At 46.5% G+C, this 18463-nt stretch overlaps 1 protein-coding gene across 4 annotated transcripts in view; it reads left to right on the top strand.

Moving 5' to 3' along the window:
* The first annotated feature begins 58 nt into the window (after nt 1–58).
* ANKRD27 (ankyrin repeat domain 27) overlaps nt 59–18463 on the top strand; it is a 142319-nt gene continuing 123914 nt past the window's right edge. Inside the window, exons 1-2 of one of the 4 annotated variants that reach the window (XM_063946006.1) lie at nt 59–205; nt 12609–12838. In XM_063946006.1, coding sequence (XP_063802076.1) covers nt 12737–12838 — 102 coding nt within the window. In that variant the 5' untranslated portion in view covers nt 59–205; nt 12609–12736. Of the gene's footprint in view, nt 206–484; nt 506–12608; nt 12839–18463 lie in introns of those variants that run through there. The other 3 variants (XM_063946003.1, XM_063946005.1, XM_063946004.1) reach the window with 3 other exon arrangements.

Genomic DNA, 18463 nt, shown 5'->3' with positions numbered 1-18463 from the left:
AAGGCGCTTTGCTTGGGGCACCGCCCACGCGTCGCTCCTATTGGCCCAGCGAAGTGCCGGTCACGCTGGGGGGCCGCTTTCATTGGCTGCTGGTGTGTTGTTCGCCCCACTGCGTGTCGTGCTCTCTGGGGAGCTGAGGGCGAGGAGGAAGCGGGGAAATGTCACTCTGCTGAGTGAGTGAGGGTCGGGACTGTCACATCGCTGAGTGAGTATCGCGACTGTCAGTGAGTGTCCAGCTGTGTCTGTCCCTCTAGTCTAGCACCATTTACATACATGCCTGTCACATGACGGGACAGATAATGCATACCTCCCAACATGACCCTCTCCAGGAGGGACAGAATGCTCAGCTTCTGGAATTCCCTCTTAATTTATGATTGCCAGCACCTGTAGTGAAACACCTTTCTTATCCATTCACCTGTTCAACACAGGTGTCTGCAGTCATAAATTAAGAGGCGAGTCCAGGAGCAGAGCATTGTGTCCCTCCTGGAGAGGGTCATGTTGGGAGGTATGGATAATGAGGGCCACACATAGGGCCCTATGACAGGGGGCAGATCCTGAGGGCCACACATAGGGCCCCACATGTGGGGGAGTAGCAGCCTCTGCTTCTTTTATGGCCACAAAGCAGCTGCTGCAGAATCTCTTCCAACTCCCAGAGAGTGAGAGCTGGGGGAGGATGGGGGGGATCCTAGAGAGTGAGAGCTGGGGGGGGGGGGATACCAGAGAGTGAGAGCTGGGGGAAGATGGGGGGATCCCAGAAAGTGAGAGCTGGGGGAAGATGGGGGGATCCCAGAGAGTGAGAGCTGGGGGAGGATGGGAATGATCCCAGAGAGTGAGAGCTGGGGGAGGATGGGGGGGATACCAGAGAGTGAGAGCTGGGGGAGGATGGGGGGATCCCAGAGAGTGGGAGCTGGGGGAGGATGGGGGGATCCCAGAGAGTGAGAGCTGGGGGAGGATGGGGGGATCCCAGAGAGTGAGAGCTGGGGGAGGATGGGGTGACACCAGAGAGTGAGAGCTGGGGGAGGATGGGGTGACACCAGAGAGTGTGAGCTGGGGAGGATGGGGTGATCCCAGAGAGTGAGAGATGGGGGGGATACCAGAGAGTGAGAGCTGGGGGAGGATGGGGTGACACCAGAGAGTGAGAGCTGTGGAGGATGGGGTGATCCCAGAGAGTGAGAGATGGGGGGGATACCAGAGAGTGAGAGCTGGGGGAGGATGGGGGTGATACCAGAGAGTGAGAGCTGGGGGAGGATGGGGGGATCCCAGAGAGTGAGAGCTGGGGGAGGATGGGGGGATACCAGAGAGTGAGAGCTGGGGGAGGATGGGGTGATACCAGAGAGTGAGAGCTGGGTGAGGATGGGGGGGATACCAGAGAGTGAGAGCTGGGTGAGGATGGGGGGGATACCAGAGAGTGAGAGCTGGGGGAGGATGGGGGGATACCAGAGAGTGAGAGCTGGGGGAGGATGGGGGGATCCCAGAGAGTGAGAGCTGGGGGAGGATGGGGGGATCCCAGAGAGTGAGAGCTGGGGGAGGATGGGGTGACACCAGAGAGTGAGAGCTGGGGGAGGATGGGGTGACACCAGAGAGTGAGAGCTGGGGAGGATGGGGTGATCCCAGAGAGTGAGAGATGGGGGGGATACCAGAGAGTGAGAGCTGGGGGAGGATGGGGGGATACCAGAGAGTGAGAGCTGGGGGAGGATGGGGGGGGGGGATACCAGAGAGTGAGTGCTGGGGGAGGATGGGGGTGATACCAGAGAGTGAGAGATGGGGGTGATACCAGAGAGTGAGAGCTGGGGGAGGATGGGGGTGATACCAGAGAGTGAGAGCTGGGAGAGGATGGGCGGATACCAGAGAGTGAGAGCTGGGGGAGGATGGGAGTGATCCCAGAGAGTGAGAGCTGGGGGAGGATGGGGGTGATCCCAGAGAGTGAGAGCTGGGGGAGGATGGGGGTGATCCCAGAGAGTGAGAGCTGGGGGAGGATGGGGGTGATACCAGAGAGTGAGAGCTGGGGGAGGATGTACCAGAGAGTGAGAGCTGGGGGAGGATGGGGGTGATCCCAGAGAGTGAGAGCTGGGGGAGGATAGGAGTGATCCCAGAGAGTGAGAGCTGGGTGAGGATGGGGGGATACCAGAGAGTGAGAGCTGGAGGAGGATGGGAGTGATACCAGAGAGTGAGAGCTGGGGGAGGATGGGGGTGATACCAGAGAGTGAGAGCTGGGGGAGGATGGGGGTGATACCAGAGAGTGAGAGCTGGGGGAGGATGGGGGTGATACCAGAGAGTGAGAGCTGGGGGATGATGGGGGTGATACCAAAGAGTGAGAGCTGGGTGAGGATGGGGTGATCCCAGAGAGTGAGAGCTGGTGGAGGATGGGGGGATCCCAGAGAGTGAGAGCTGGTGGAGGATGGGGGGATCCCAGAGAGTGAGAGCTGGGGGAGGATGGGGGAGATCCCAGAGAGTGAGAGCTGGGGGAGGATGGGGGAGATCCCAGAGAGTGAGAGCTGGGGGAGGATGGGGTGACACCAGAGAGTGAGAGCTGGGGGAGGATGGGAGTGATACCAGAGAGTGAGAGCTGGGGGAGGATGGGAGTGATACCAGAGAGTGAGAGCTGGGGGAGGATGGGAGTGATACCAGAGAGTGAGAGCTGGGGGAGGATGGGGTGATCCCAGAGAGTGAGAGCTGAGGGAGGATGGGAGTGATACCAGAGAGTGAGAGCTGGGGGAGGATGGGGGGATACCAGAGAGTGAGAGCTGGGGGAGGATGGGGGGATCCCAGAGAGTGAGAGCTGGGGGAGGATGGGAGTGATACCAGAGAGTGAGAGCTGGTGAAGGATGGGGGGGATCCCAGAGAGTGAGAGCTGGGGGAGGATGGGGTGACACCAGAGAGTGAGAGCGGGGGGAGGATGGGGTGACACCAGAGAGTGAGAGCTGGGGGAGGATGGGGGGGATCCCAGAGAGTGAGAGCTGGGGGAGGATGGGGGGGATCCCAGAGAGTGAGAGCTGGGGGAGGATGGGGGGGATCCCAGAGAGTGAGAGCTGGGGGAGGATGGGAGTGATACCAGAGAGTGAGAGCTGGGGGAGGATGGGGTGACACCAGAGAGTGAGAGCTGGGGGAGGATGGGGTGACACCAGAGAGTGAGAGCTGGGGGAGGATGGGGGTGACACCAGAGAGTGAGAGCTGGGGGAGGATGGGGGTGATACCAGAGAGTGAGAGCTGGGGGAGGATGGGGGTGATACCAGAGAGTGAGAGCTGGGGGAGGATGGGGGGATACCAGAGAGTGAGAGCTGGGGGAGGATAGGGGGATACCAGAGAGTGAGAGCTGGGTGAGGATGGGGGGATACCAGAGAGTGAGAGCTGGGTGAGGATGGGGGTGATACCAGAGAGTGAGAGCTGTGGGAGGATGGGGGTGATCCCAGAGAGTGAGAGCTGGGGGAGGATGGGGTGACACCAGAGAGTGAGAGCGGGGGGAGGATGGGGTGACACCAGAGAGTGAGAGCTGGGGGAGGATGGGGGGGATCCCAGAGAGTGAGAGCTGGGGGAGGATGGGGGGGATCCCAGAGAGTGAGAGCTGGGGGAGGATGGGAGTGATACCAGAGAGTGAGAGCTGGGGGAGGATGGGGTGACACCAGAGAGTGAGAGCTGGGGGAGGATGGGGTGACACCAGAGAGTGAGAGCTGGGGGAGGATGGGGGTGACACCAGAGAGTGAGAGCTGGGGGAGGATGGGGGTGATACCAGAGAGTGAGAGCTGGGGGAGGATGGGGGTGATACCAGAGAGTGAGAGCTGGGGGTGATACCAGAGAGTGAGAGCTGGGGGAGGATGGGGGGATACCAGAGAGTGAGAGCTGGGGGAGGATAGGGGGATACCAGAGAGTGAGAGCTGGGTGAGGATGGGGGGATACCAGAGAGTGAGAGCTGGGTGAGGATGGGGGGATACCAGAGAGTGAGAGCTGTGGGAGGATGGGGGTGATCCCAGAGAGTGAGAGCTGGGGGAGGATGGGGGGATACCAGAGAGTGAGAGCTGGGGGAGGATGGGGGGATCCCAGAGAGTGAGAGCTGGGGGAGGATGGGGGTGACACCAGAGCGTGAGAGCTGTGGGAGGATGGGGGTGATCCCAGAGAGTGAGAGCTGGGGCGGATGGGGGGGGATCCCAGAGAGTGAGAGCTGTGGGAGGATGGGGGTGATCCCAGAGAGTGAGAGCTGGGGCGGATGGGGGGGGGATCCCAGAGCGTGAGAGCTGTGGGAGGATGGGGGTGATCCCAGAGAGTGAGAGCTGGGGCGGATGGTTAGGCATATTGCAGCATTCTCTTTACTGATCTTGGGCTATATTCTACACCAGAGGTTCTCAAACTCGGTCCTCAGGACCCCACACAGTGCATGTTTTGCAGGTAACCCAGCAGGTGCACAGGTGTATTAATTACTCACTGACACATTTTAAAAGGTCCACAGGTGGAGCTAATTATTTCACTTGTGATTCTGTGAGGACACCTGCAAAACATGCACCGTGTGGGCCCCCGAGGACCGAGTTTGGGATCCTCTGTTCTATACCTTTTATACGTGATGTCCTGTGTTTTAGCCATGGGCTGTATTCCACTATTTGCTCATAAGACTGGGCCTGAGTCTGATTCCTGTAGGGAAGCTTCTGTTCAGTTCTGTACAAATAAAATGCAAATGCATCTGAGGGCGCAGCATCAGATCCCCGTTGCGACTTGCGATGGTAGCAGACCGCGGACAGTCTACGTAAGCCAAATCTTATGCAGAATGGTCGTCTGTTCCAGGGACCAGGAAGTCTGCGTCCAATGGCGTATACTTTGTGCCCTGCATAACTACATAATAGGGGCGACCCCCCCCCCCCCTATTTTGAAGACTAGTGCTGGTTGCCTCCCCCAAACATCACAGCATGGCATCTCGTAAGACCTGTTCTGCATGTGTGTAGACCACACAACATCGTATTTGTACTTACAAATCTTATTGCGAACGTATCGGATCTAAGGTCAACCCTTGGCAGCCAGGTGGTCAGCGGGCATTTTTTCTTTTCGGAGCAGCTGCGCCTGATGTCCCAGCCCGCCCCTTTTTCTTGTGGCGATGTACCCCGGCAACGCTGAACCTCCGCCCCTGGAAGGACGCGTAGTTTGCCGCCACCTGCAAACTGTGCTGCTGGCCGCTCTTGCTGCCGGGCCTGATTACCCCCCTATATTCCTGCAGCCCTCACTAATTTGTATGACTGTAGACCTAAAGGTTCCATGTGCAGAATCAGTTTTGTTTTCTGAGTAATGAGAAGAATTATGTCTGGGATTCTCTTCAAAGGAAATATTAAAGGGTAAATAAAGTGAATGTTTCACACTGGCCGTGCCGTTTATTTAACACCACATCAACTGTATGTGACTTATTTTTTTTGCAGCAGCTCAGAAGTTAAACATTATCCCAAAATGCTTGTTACCAGGTGTCCAGCATTCCCCCCCCATCCAGGTAGCCCCCTCCTTACCTGCGACAGTCCGCCAGATGCACGATTCTCCATTTAGGCGGCTTATTGTCGGCCGGGGGTGAGTGGAAGGGTAAAACATTAATTTTGATTAATGTTTAATTTATGGAACGCCACCTAAAATGGAATTTGTAGTTTTGGATGGAGTTATCCTTTAAAATGAAAATAAGTCTCATACAGTCGATGTGATAAGTAAACGGCACGGCCAGTGTGAACCAAACGCCATGGTTGGCCTCCGGCTGCCCACTGTCTCCCTGTGGCAAGATATCATGGACATTGGAAAATAACATTATTCAACACCATTCAACAAAAGACTGCTCAGACGTATTGGCATCATTTTTACTCTGCAGTCAGAGCAAAGTCAGACATACAAGGAATACTGTATCTTATATTCTATGATCATTTTTCAGTGCATCACATAATTCCCTGGGCTCGCTTGCCTTGTTGGTAGAGGAACCATTGTTTTCTGAGTGTCCGAGGTTCTGCCAAGAGATAGAGAGCGAGCAATCCCTTTCTGCTTCTTATTGCATATGAGAGCAGAGTCCACTAAGAAGACATTACACACTTCGTGCCTAATTCAGACCTGACGCTCCTATGCAAATTTGCAGAGGTGTGCGATCGGATAGTGGCCGCCCAGACACTGTGATAGTCCGCCCCGTGCAAGTCTGCGTACGCCGCGTGAAAAGCTTTGCATGCGCCGGTCAGCTACAAATCGAATATTTTTTCCAGTGTGTGCGTAAGTGCGAAAGAATCAGGCTGATCGTGGGCCGGAGCTGACGTCACACCCGCCCTGAAACCGTTTGGGAACGCCTGCGTTTTTCCAGACACTCCCAGAAAACAGCCAGTTACCACTCCCAAACTTCCGCTTCCTGTCAATCAACCTGCGTTCGCCTAGAGATCAAAAGAGATGCTGATTTCTTTCGCAGTTTGGCCTCGCGCCTGCACATTACGATCCGTATGCATGCGCAGTCATTCGATAATCCGTCGCGGTGCGATTTTCACACAACAGCGATTAGATCTGAATTAGGCCCTTAGTCCGCTTACCGCCTACCGTATGTAGCCCATTGGTACGTCTGACAAATGAAAATGACATTCCAAATTTTGATACTAGCACTGGCTGGGTTTGGCTTCTCGGTGCATCCCTGGGAAAGGGCTACGTCCAGGGTCATCTTACCGTATAGGCACACGGGGCAGCTGCCCAGGGCCCCACGATACTAGGGGCTTTTGAACAGGGACGGGCTGGTGCCTTGAGGACCCCCTGGACTGGTGCCTCCAGAGCTTCTTGGGAGGCAGGTGGAGTATTCTGCCTAGTCTCTGATTGTGAATTGCACACAGTCAAAGCAGCCAGACGGCATTCTGACCCCTAGCCTGCAGCCAGACGGTATGTAGATTGATGGATGGCTGGAGCTATAGACCAATCAGAGTACTGACAGCCATTCACTGTATGGAAGCATGTGGAGAGACGCAGCGGGACCCTAGCAGGGATAAAAAAAAAAGTCACCATTTATTCCTGTGATTTTCCCCATTTATTCCCGTGAATGGGTGGGTAGGGGCCCCAGTGCTTTGCTTTGTCCAGGGCCTACTCTGCTTTTACGATGGCCAGATAATTGAATCTACCCCTAAATGCCATTGTTGTAATAAGTTGGCTATTTAAATATGAGAAAAATGTAAAATAGCATCTACTTTACTGCACATCACTGATAAAGATATAAGTTACTAACTGTCCCTGGCGTTGTGGGGCTCGTTCGGTGCGATCTGTTGTTCATGAGGTTTTATCTGCTAATCCACGCCTGAAAACCACTTTATTAATAGGCTTATGTCTCCTTCCCACCGTGAGATTGTAAAATTTGGATGGCGTATTTAAAATTTTAGAACGCGGCATGACCTATTTATCATGCACTAACGCGTGCCGGCAGGACAGTAGGTGTCTGTAAAGTTTGCAGTTTTTGTAAATGTAGGGGAAGTGCCCGGAAAATCCGTAAATGCGTTATTATAACTGTGTGTTATTTTCCATGTGTTCTACCCACTTTTTCTATGTGAATGAGCAAGAAAGTCCTACTGTATAGATACTTACAAAACTAGACCTTTGTTGTAATAGACTTAAGGTAATATATGTGTGTGTGTGTGTGTGTGCTGACCTCATTAAATCAGTATCTAATTACATATAATGTCAGTGGCATGGGTTGTACCTTGTACAGAGAAGGGGCATTCAACATGCAGCCCTCCAGCTGCTGTGATACTACATACCCCAGCATGTCCTGCCACAGTTATGCTATTAGGGCAGGCTAAAACTGTCAGGGCATGCAGGGATGTGTAGTTTCACAGGACCGCTTGTTGATACAGAACGTGATAAAACATGTAACTTTCACGTGGCATATATCTAATATGAATGTCAAAATGGTATATATGTGACAAGATCACTGGAATAGTAGTGGAAGGCAGGTTTAATTGCCCCAGGTTTCTTACCTATGTGTTTTAAAAACCCCTGGAATAGTGCGTTGGCTCTGGTGAGAGCTTTTGGTAAGAACTAGATAAGGGGTCCTGGGGTTGGATGTGAGTAGAAAGGGCGGGTTCTCCATCCTTTTAGGCCCAGTTCGGGGCTTTGGGCGTTTAACCTCACAGAAGGCCCTTATAATCTGCCTTTTTTTTAAGGAGGTCACAGTGCCGTGCCCAAAAAAACAGACTGTTTAAAAAATAAAAAACATTTGGTTTAAACCAGCCAACTCTCCCTCCCAGTCACTTTAGACGGGAACGATAAACAATTAAATCGCCTCCTCTGTCGACATTCTGATGCTGACATCTTGTGCCACACCCTCCCTCTCTCAGGAGTAAATTTACTAAAAGTGAAAAGATGTTGGCTCTCATTTATCTAGTACTTTCTAGAAAATAACTAGAATCTGATTGGTTGCAGTACCCAGCAACTTCGTCTTTCTTTTTTAGTACTTTTAGTAAATCTACCCCTTACTTAAATTGGGAACAACGACGGCCATAAAAAAATGAATGTTGCTCTCCCCATTTAATGTCGTGTCTCGCCCATGGTATGTGAGAGCGCTTCATACTGCATCTTCTTATTAGGGCTTGTTGAAAGGTGAGACAGTGTGTGCCTCAGTGTTACTTCACAAGCTCCTAGTGGTTAAACCCACATAATGGCCACAGTGGTAGATTGTATATATACAGTCGCGTTCATAAATACCACACCACTTCACATGAGCCTGACTGCAGCTAAATGAGTGACACACTTATCAAAATAATTCCGGACAAATCTACGTTTTTGTTGTGGGTTAGTCCTAGTCTGGATTTATTTATTTTTTAGTGATTTTTATTTTATTTATAACATCGTTACATTTCTGTTTGTTTTATGTTTCTTTCAGTAGTGGCCTGTGTTCCCGATGCACCAAATAGCACAACTGAAGGGATAGCCTAAAACAGACGTACATACGTTTTGAGTTTTTTCATTTTTTTTCATTTTTTTTGCAAGCTTGAGCAAACGTACTAGTTTTGTGCAAGGGTCTTAAAATATTTAAATTCTTTGAAAAAGTCAAGTATTTTTTTTTTTTTTTTTCTCGTCAAGTGGGTCAGTGCTGCCTCGCTCTTCTGCCTGGCGGATACTGCAGGGAGCGGAATGGTTTTAATAATTTACTTTTGTTTATGCCATGCCATGCCAAGAAAAGGTTTGTTAGAGAGCAGACATTAATGGGCCGTCTTTATAGCGGTGCCAGCATACCTTAGCGCCGTGATACGCTTAAAGATTGGCATGCCGCAGTGGTTTGCAGGGTCTCTTTGTGTAAACAGATTAGCAATGGGGATAAAACTGTATTTGCTGGATAAACTGTGCCGTACATTGGTGAAAGATTTCAACGCAACAAAGAATACATTTACGTTTAAGGCCCAGAGATTAAAAATAGATGGCGACAACTGCATCCAGTGTACAGAATAAGGGGACAGATGTATTAAACGTGGAGAAGTGATAAGTGTAAGGTGATAACACACCAGCCAATCATTACGGATTTGGTTAGGAGCTGATTGGCTGGTGTGTTATCACCTTGCGCTTATCACTGCTTTATCACTTCTCCAGGCTTAATACATCTGCCCCCAAGAGGGCCTGCACTATGCAGTTGGTCGGTATTGTAAAGGTTGGTACTGATGGGAATTGTGTAGGTATGTACCGTAAGGAGCTGCTGATTGGTCAAGAGCTAGAACCAATCCAATTAGCCGCTCCGTACGCTAGTCCTGGATATTTGATTAACATGGATGGATTCCTTTCACTGCTGATAACATGCTTGGATGTGCCAGGCTGGAAGCTAGTGTGATTAGATAATGTATATAGTATGTAATGTGTATAGTATGTAATAATGTATATAGTATGTAATGTATATAGTATATAATATGTAATGTATATAATATGTAATAATGTATATAGTATGTAATAATGTATATAGTATGTAAAAAGTCCCCCTTAATGAAATGTGCTGCTGAGATTCTTCCCCTCTCCGGCTGCTGATGTTTGATTCGAGATCACTCTGTTGCCACAAGCTTCATCTTAGTAAAGGAAACTACTTCTATTAATGGAAAAGTAAAAATCATAATTGGTTTTATTCCCAGAGGCTCTCAGAATTACTTGCGGACTATAATGGAATTGTTAAATCACCAACTTAAGCGCTGTCCATAAACCATATCAGATGCGGAAGCGCCACTCTTCCGGTCATCTTTCTTTCTTCTAAGAAATGCCCTGTGGACGGGAGAACATTAGCCAACAACAAAAATGACGCCAGACCCCGGGCTCTCACTAGGCCCGAATAACTGGAGTCACGGCTGCGCCAATTGTGCCGTGAGATTTTCTGATTACAATAAGCTTTGCGGGCAGAGAAGTGGGATATGTCTGACTGCGAGCCAGGAGAGCTCACAATCCGATGCATTAACTGCGTTTCCTACAGCGTTTGGCGCCACAATTCATCGTCATCCTTCTGACCGGACCGCCGCGTCACTACTCTGTGCTGGTAATGCATATGGTGACGTGTTGCTTTAACCCCTCCAATGTGAGACTTGCCTGCAACAAGAACATGCAGGACCTCCGCGACCTTAAGTACTCTGTGCTGCTGCTGCTAACTTTTTGAAAGCTCTTGTTGGCTACAGGATGTACAATCCCAATATCTCATCTCCTGCCCATTGTTTCTGAATCAATGCAGGCACATTGACCACAGGACGTCACAGAAAAAGGGTCTGTGCGTAGGAGAAGACTGCCAGTATGTCTTTGTACTGTGGAGCACACCGAGGAAACCCACACAAACGCTGGGAGAACGTACAAACTCCTCACAGATGGAGCTTTGGTCTGACTCCATCCTGTGACCCTACTGCATACTTGCTGACATTTTTGTTGGAGCCCAGGAGACTTGATAATACAATCTGGTATTAAGTAATTTTTATTGTTTTGATCAACAACAATAAGTCAGCAGTAAAGACATAATAGAAATATATAACATTGCAAAATCTCACAATATACATGCAGTAAGGACAGGTATAACATATGGATGGAGGACGGCAGATATCACTAGTGAAAGGATAGTGAGGAACAGCAAAGCCGCGTACAGTCTCCTTTAATCTATGAATATCATGTCCAGAGGTATCGTCGTGCCTAGTGTGTATCTATTATAATATAAATACTATATACACTGCTTTGTAGACGTGATTTGCAGAGTATTGCGTCATCAAGTCTCGCCCATTCCCTCGCTACAGGTGGGTGGCTGGCTAATTCAGAAGTCTGGGCGAATAGGCAGTTATGTCCCAATGTGATGCAGCAGTGCTAACCATTGTGCTACTCAAACGGCTTTACTGCAGTTCTAGCAATATCTACTTGGGAAATGGACAGTGAAATATAACAAAGAAAGCAATTGCATTGTTTTCTGTATATACAGATGCGTCCTCATACATCCAGCCTGTATACGCCACGCAATACGAGATACCTGGTGTGAGTGAGCCACCTTGCAACTCTGCTGACATTGGGTGCCTTTTTTTTGTTGTTGCAGAAAATGCATCTTATGTGCAACACATTGCAGCTAGGACGCATCAGGAGACTGGGCTGATTAATGGGATATATGACACTTGTATACTGTGTGCAGTTGAGTCTGTATACTGAGCAGAACAGAACTTGCATTGGAGAAAAGCTGCGGCTGCTGCATTGTAGCACTTCCTGTACAGATTCAGAGTCTCAGTCTCACAGATATACAAGTGTGGCATTACTCAGCGCAGTCTCCTTGTGCGTCCTATTTGCATTGTGTTGCAAATAAGGTGCATTTTTGTCAAAATAAGACTAGGTTTGTTACGTTAGGCAGTTACACATACTGAGCCTCCGGTTCTTCCCCCTCACTCGGCTAGATAATATTCTCCTGTAAACACACAAATCAATGTTCAATCTAGCTTGTAAATCACTGACGGCCGCTCCATCCTAAGTGGTGGTAAAGGTCTAGTGTTGCATGCTGGGAGCGGTACAGGCCGAGGGTGCGCTGTGTAAAACAGGTCTGGTGACGCTGCTGCTGGGCGATCCCTCTCATTATAGCAGAGCCATGACACAGCTATGGTAAACCGTCTCTCTCTGATGCTGGAAAGGAATGGGGTACGCAGCCTAGAGCGGATTCATCTGTTATTTATTGTAGAGGATATAGGGATCATATCGCTGAGAAGAGGGTTTCCAGTCAGAATGTCGACTTAGGCGTTTTGTCGACATTCTTATGTCAAAATGGTGACCTAGCCTTATAATGCTAAATTTAGGGTCAGGCTAAAATAGTGAAAAGGTTATGTCGACATGTTACATGTCCGTGTTGAAATTCTGACTGCCGACATGTCATACCACACCTAATTGCAGCGCTGCTATTCTTTTCAGCCTTTGGTTACTTTGTTGTTTTTTTAGTAATGATTATATGGTTTTAGTCCGTGTACACTACTAAGCATTGCGTTGTGTTTGATGTTCCTGCGCTCTATTCGCTCACGTCATCGGCTTTTTCTGTTGCGCTCGGCGCATTATGCATGCTGCGGGGGAAAAGTGGGCTTTCGGATATTAAAGGGGGCTCCGCCTCATTCATTAATGATGGTGGTGTTTGTGTTTTTTTTTTTTAAATTTATTTTGTATGGTCTTCCCAGGCCTTCCTAGGTGCAACCGCCAGGATATTCCCAACGTCTCGGTTTCGGATAGTAAGACGACATGAAGGAGCAGACATGACAGCGATCACCCTCCAGCTATTGCGCAGCCTGCAGAACTGACAGCTCTTATGGCAATGTATGATGAGGACCTCTCCAACAACGCTTTCTACATAGCCATACAGAAGCAGAGACCAGACCTGATCAACAAAGTTGCAGAAGTTCATGGCATTGTAAGTACTGGACGGTTCAAGGGTTGGCGGCAGCAGATGTGAATTGTTATGTTGTGACTTATGCATAATGCTTTTTATTTCTGTCTGTGCAAAGGTAATCCTATTCCTAAGTAGTGTAGTCCATGCATATATAATAGTTCAGCGTTGCCCTCTAGTCCATGTGTATATATAATTCAGTGTTGTCTCTCTAGTCCATGCATATATAATAGTTCAGTTTTGTCTCTCTAGTCCATGCATATATAATAGTTCAGTTTTGTCTCTCTAGTCCATGCATATATAATAGTTCAGTTTTGTCTCTCTAGTCCATGCATATATAATAGTTCAGTTTTGTCTCTCTAGTCCATGCATATGTAATACCTCAGTGTTGTCTCTCTAGTCCGTGCATATATAATAGTTCAGTGTTGTCTCTCTAGTCCATGTGTAGATATAATAATTCAGTGTTGTCTCTCTAGTCCATGTGTATATAATAGTTCAGTTTTGTCTCTCTAGTCCATGCATATATAATAGTTCAGTTTTGTCTCTCTAGTCCATGCATATATAATAGTTCAGTGTTGTCTCTCTAGTCCATGCATATATAATACCTGTGTTGTCTCTCTAGTCCGTGCATATATAATAGTTCAGCGTTGTCTCTCTAGTCCATGTGTATAAATAATAATTCAGTGTTGTCTCTCTAGTCCATGCATATATAATAGTTCAGCGTTGTCTCTCTAGTCCATGTGTATAAATAATAATTCAGTGTTGTCTCTCTAGTCCATGCATATATAATAGTTCAGTGTTGTCTCTCTAGTCCGTGCATATATAATAATAGTTCAGTGTTGTCTCTCTAGTCCGTGCATATACAGATGTGTCCACATACATCTTTGCTATAGCCCACCATGTATGGCACAGTTTTGCATGCCATAGACTCAGAGATTTAGCCATGCCTTGTGATTTTTCTTAATTTGCTTCTTTAATATGTTACTTTATACATATTCTATTATGGCAAACAAAAATTTTAAAATTCATCCACCCGCTACTCGTGAAAAACAAAAAGGATGTCAGTCCCCTTTAAAAGCGCTTCTTTCAGCTTGCAGCTGTGTTGCTTTATATATAGCAGATCAGCCTCAGAACTGCTTGGACACAATTTTAGAAAAACACAAATCAATAAAGACTTTCACAGCGCTGCTCTTATAATCAGTCTCTAAGGGATACCACAGCTTAAAAATAAAAAATAAGTCGTTCATATGTCTTATCCACTGTCAATGGACAAAAGACTCACAGTATTGTCTTTATACTGCCACTCCAGTATATACCACGATATTTATGCAAAGGACAGTCTATTATGTATTTCACTCCAAAAAATGAATTTTTCAATGCAGATGTCAGAAAAGTTTAAAAAAACACACACTTTATTTAAAAAAAAAAACGCTTTTAAAACAGGATCCGTACTTTGCAAAATCCACTGCATAAAAAATATATCTTCCTTCTTATATACAGCAGTATTCGGTGAACATTCGGTCTAGCAGTAGGGTTCTGGGATAGATGGATATTCCCAGGTGGGAGCTCACCAGGTCCGCTGGACGCCGATCTCTTTAGCGGGGGCTCTCTACTCGGGATTTGCGTTACCCGTGAAACACTGCCGTTCCCTCCGCTGGCTGTCCTCCGGCTGTGAACCTCCCGGCGCTGCACGCGCTTCTGGCCGCTCTGCTCTCCTCCCGTCCCTGAATGCTTTCTGCTGTTGTCGGATAGTGACCACGTCCACCTGCTGCCGCCGACGCGTTTCTACCCTAATTGGGTCTTTGTCAAGGCACAGGTGGACATGGTCTGGTCACTCTCTTTATACTACCTATAAAGTATATGTTATACTCTCTCCTGGGTATATCCATCCATGAACCAGGGTTCTCTTAAAGTTACATGTGGTTTTTAGATATATACATTGTAAATAAATATTCACTCAGAAAACACTTTAAAAAGACATCTTTTCCATAAGGAAATGCATATGGAAACACATAAATGTTCTTACAGATAAGATTTGATATGCTTAATCGTTTTAATTAAGGAACCACTTCAGCTCGAAGCTGCCATTCAAACCCCTCGGCTGAAGCGTTTTGAGTTCGTGTATCCACCACATTTCCTTTTTTGCCAATGCTGTGGCTACATCATTTCTTCTCCAGTTACCTTTTACCTGATCAATAACTTTAAAACTTTCAATGCTGTCTGTAGAACAATTATGTGCCTCCTTACAATGTGCAGATAAACAGTGATTCTCTACACCTTTTTTAATATTTTTAAGGTGCTCGCCCATTCTTATTTTAAATGGGCGGCTCGTTCTTCCCACATATTGTCGATTAACATTTGCATTGTAGCAGATAAATTACATTATTGCTCACACATGTCAGAAATTTTGTGATCTTATATTCCTTCTTAGTATTATTCGACATAAAAGAATCTATTTTACTTCCTTCTTTACTTTTAACCCCTCGACACCCCACACATAACCCACATCGATAAAAACCCTTCGATTTAACTCTAGTGGTCATCGTGGGTTTGGGGGCAATTGCACTTTTAACTAAACAACTTTTTAGATTAGGAGCACGTTTATATATAATTTGTGGATTATCGGGTAAAATTTTTTCCAGAATGGGGTCTGTTTTCAAGATTCGCCAATGTTTTTTTAGTGTTGCTTCAACCTGCTTATATTCACTGTTAAATGTGGTTATAAAGGGTATCGTGGGCTTACTCTCTTTCCTTTGACTGGACTTATTTAGTAAATTATCTCTATCAACTGTTTCTACTTCATTCAGGACTCGCTCCAAATTACTTTGTTTGTAACCCTTATTTAGAAACTGTTCTTTCATTGTATGGGCTTGTTCTTTGTAGATTTCATTTTCAGTGCAATTCCTCTTAAGGCGCCTAAATTGACTGCCTGGGACACCTTGTAGCCAGCTAGGGTGATGATTACTATCATTCCCTATAAAGGAATTACTATCGGTTGGTTTAGAGAAATTTTTTGTGCATATATCTGAATCTTTAATATACACCGTTAGATCTAAATAATTCACCTGGGTCTCACTATTCACAAAAGTCAAACATACACCAAAATTATTGTCATTCAAAATTTCCTGGAACCTCTGTAGGGAGTTAACACCTCCCCTCCATACAAAGATTATATCGTCTATGTACCGGTGGTATTGTACGAGACCCGCACCCAGCTCGCTCCACACAAACTGTTCCTCCCACCAATTCATGAAGATATTCGCGAAGCTGGGCGCGAATCTCGTACCCATCGCGGTCCCAAGACGCTGTATGTAATGGGTATCTTTAAAAAAGAAATGGTTATTTTTCAAAATAAAATCTATACTTTCCAGTATAAAATCTTTTAGACCCGAATCCATATTTTCTTTTTCCAAAGCATTCTTCACCGCTTGTAAACCACAGTTATGCTCTATGATCGAATACAGAGATCCTACGTCTGCAGTCACTAAAATATCTCCCTGTTGCCAACTAATGTCCTTCAAACTATTTATGGCATGGATGGTGTCCTTCAAATATGCCTTACCCTTACATACTATGGGTTGTAAATATGAGTCAATTAATTGGGATAGATTTGAAGTGATGGATTCCACCCCTGCTATGATGGGACGTAGGGGGGGGGGGGGGGTCCACTACGTTCTTATGAACTTTAGGCAGACCGTACATCACTGGAAGAGATGGGTCTTCTATTTTCAAAAAATCCCCTTCACTTTCCGTTATTACCCCCATCTCACAGTATTTGTCTACAAGCGTGTATAATTCCCTTTTGATTCTAACCATAGGGTTTTTCTTTAAGGTATTATAGGTCAGATTATCAGAAAGCATCAATTTGACTTTATTTTCATACGTTTGTGTCTAAAATCACAACCCCACCCCCCTTATCAGCCGGTTTGATAGTAATAGAGGAATTGTCTTGTAGGCTTTTTAACGCCTCTTTCTTTTCTAGTCATATTACCTTTCTTTCTCATACCTCTATTACATCTTCCACCTTTGCCCTCTCTATTGCATACTTCTTCTAGATCTTTTATGACCATTTTTCCAAAAGTTTCTACTGCTGGACCTCTACAGTGTACAGGGTTGAAATTAGATTTCTTTTTAAACTCCTTTCTGTATTCCATATTTTCTATACTTTCATCACCTTCCTTATAGAAATTTTTTTTCAAAGATTTCAAAGAAATTTCTCTAAACCAACCGATAGTAATTCCTTTATAGGGAATGATAGTAATCATCACCCTAGCTGGCTACAAGGTGTCCCAGGCAGTCAATTTAGGCGCCTTAAGAGGAATTGCACTGAAAATGAAATATACAAAGAACAAGCCCATACAATGAAAGAACAATTTCTAAATAAGGGTTACAAACAAAGTAATTTGGAGCGAGTCCTGAATGAAGTAGAAACAGTTGATAGAGATAATTTACTAAATAAGTCCAGTCAAAGGAAAGAGAGTAAGCCCACGATACCCTTTAAAACCACAATTAACAGTGAATATAAGAAGGTTGAAGCAACACTAAAAAAACATCGGCGAATCTTGAAAACAGACCCCATTCTGGAAAAATTTTTACCCGATAATCCACAAGTTATATATATATATAAACGTGCTCCTAATCTAAAAAGTTGTTTAGTTAAAAGTGCAATTGCCCCCAAACCCACGATGACCACTAGAGTTAAATCGAAGGGTTTTTATCGATGTGGGTTATGTGTGGGGTGTCGAGGGGTTAAAAGTAAAGGAGGAAGTAAAATAGATTCTTTTATGTCGAATAATACTAAGAAGGAATATAAGATCACAAAATTTCTGACATGTGGGAGCAATAATGTAATTTATCTGCTACAATGCAAATGTCATCGACAATATGTGGGAAGAACGAGCCGCCCATTTAAAATAAGAATGGGCGAGCACCTTAAAAATATTAAAAAAGGTGTAGAGAATCACTGTTTATCTGCACATTGTAAGGAGGCACATAATTGTTCTACAGATAGCATTGAAAGTTTTAAAGTTATTGATCAGGTAAAAGGTAACTGGAGAAGAAATGATGTAGCCACAGCATTGGCAAAAAAGGAAATGTGGTGGATACACGAACTCAAAACGCTTCAGCCGAGGGGTTTGAATGGCAGCTTCGAGCTGAAGTGGTTCCTTAATTAAAACGATTAAGCATATCAAATCTTATCTGTAAGAACATTTATGTGTTTCCATATGCATTTCCTTATGGAAAAGATGTCTTTTTAAAGTGTTTTCTGAGTGAATATTTATTTACAATGTATATATCTAAAAACCACATGTAACTTTAAGAGAACCCTGGTCTATGGCTGGATATACCCAGGAGAGAGTATAACATATACCTTATAGGTAGTATAAAGAGAGTGACCAGACCATGTCCACCTGTGCCTTGACAAAGACCCAATTAGGTAGAAACGCGTCGGCGGCAGCAGGTGGACGTGGTCACTATCCGACAACAGCAGAAAGCATTCAGGGACCGGAGGAGAGCAGAGCGGCCAGAAGCGCGTGCAGCGCCGGGAGGTTCACAGCCGGAGGACAGCCAGCGGAGGGAACGGCAGTGTTTCACGGGTAACGCAATTCCCGAGTAGAGAGCCCCCGCTAAAGAGATCGGCGTCCAGCG

Source organism: Pseudophryne corroboree, chromosome 11 (assembly GCF_028390025.1).
Source record: "Pseudophryne corroboree isolate aPseCor3 chromosome 11, aPseCor3.hap2, whole genome shotgun sequence".
NCBI classification, from domain to species: Eukaryota; Metazoa; Chordata; class Amphibia; order Anura; family Myobatrachidae; genus Pseudophryne; species Pseudophryne corroboree.
The sequence above is the reverse complement of the archived record's forward strand: the minus strand, read 5'-3'. Positions and strand labels throughout refer to the sequence as shown.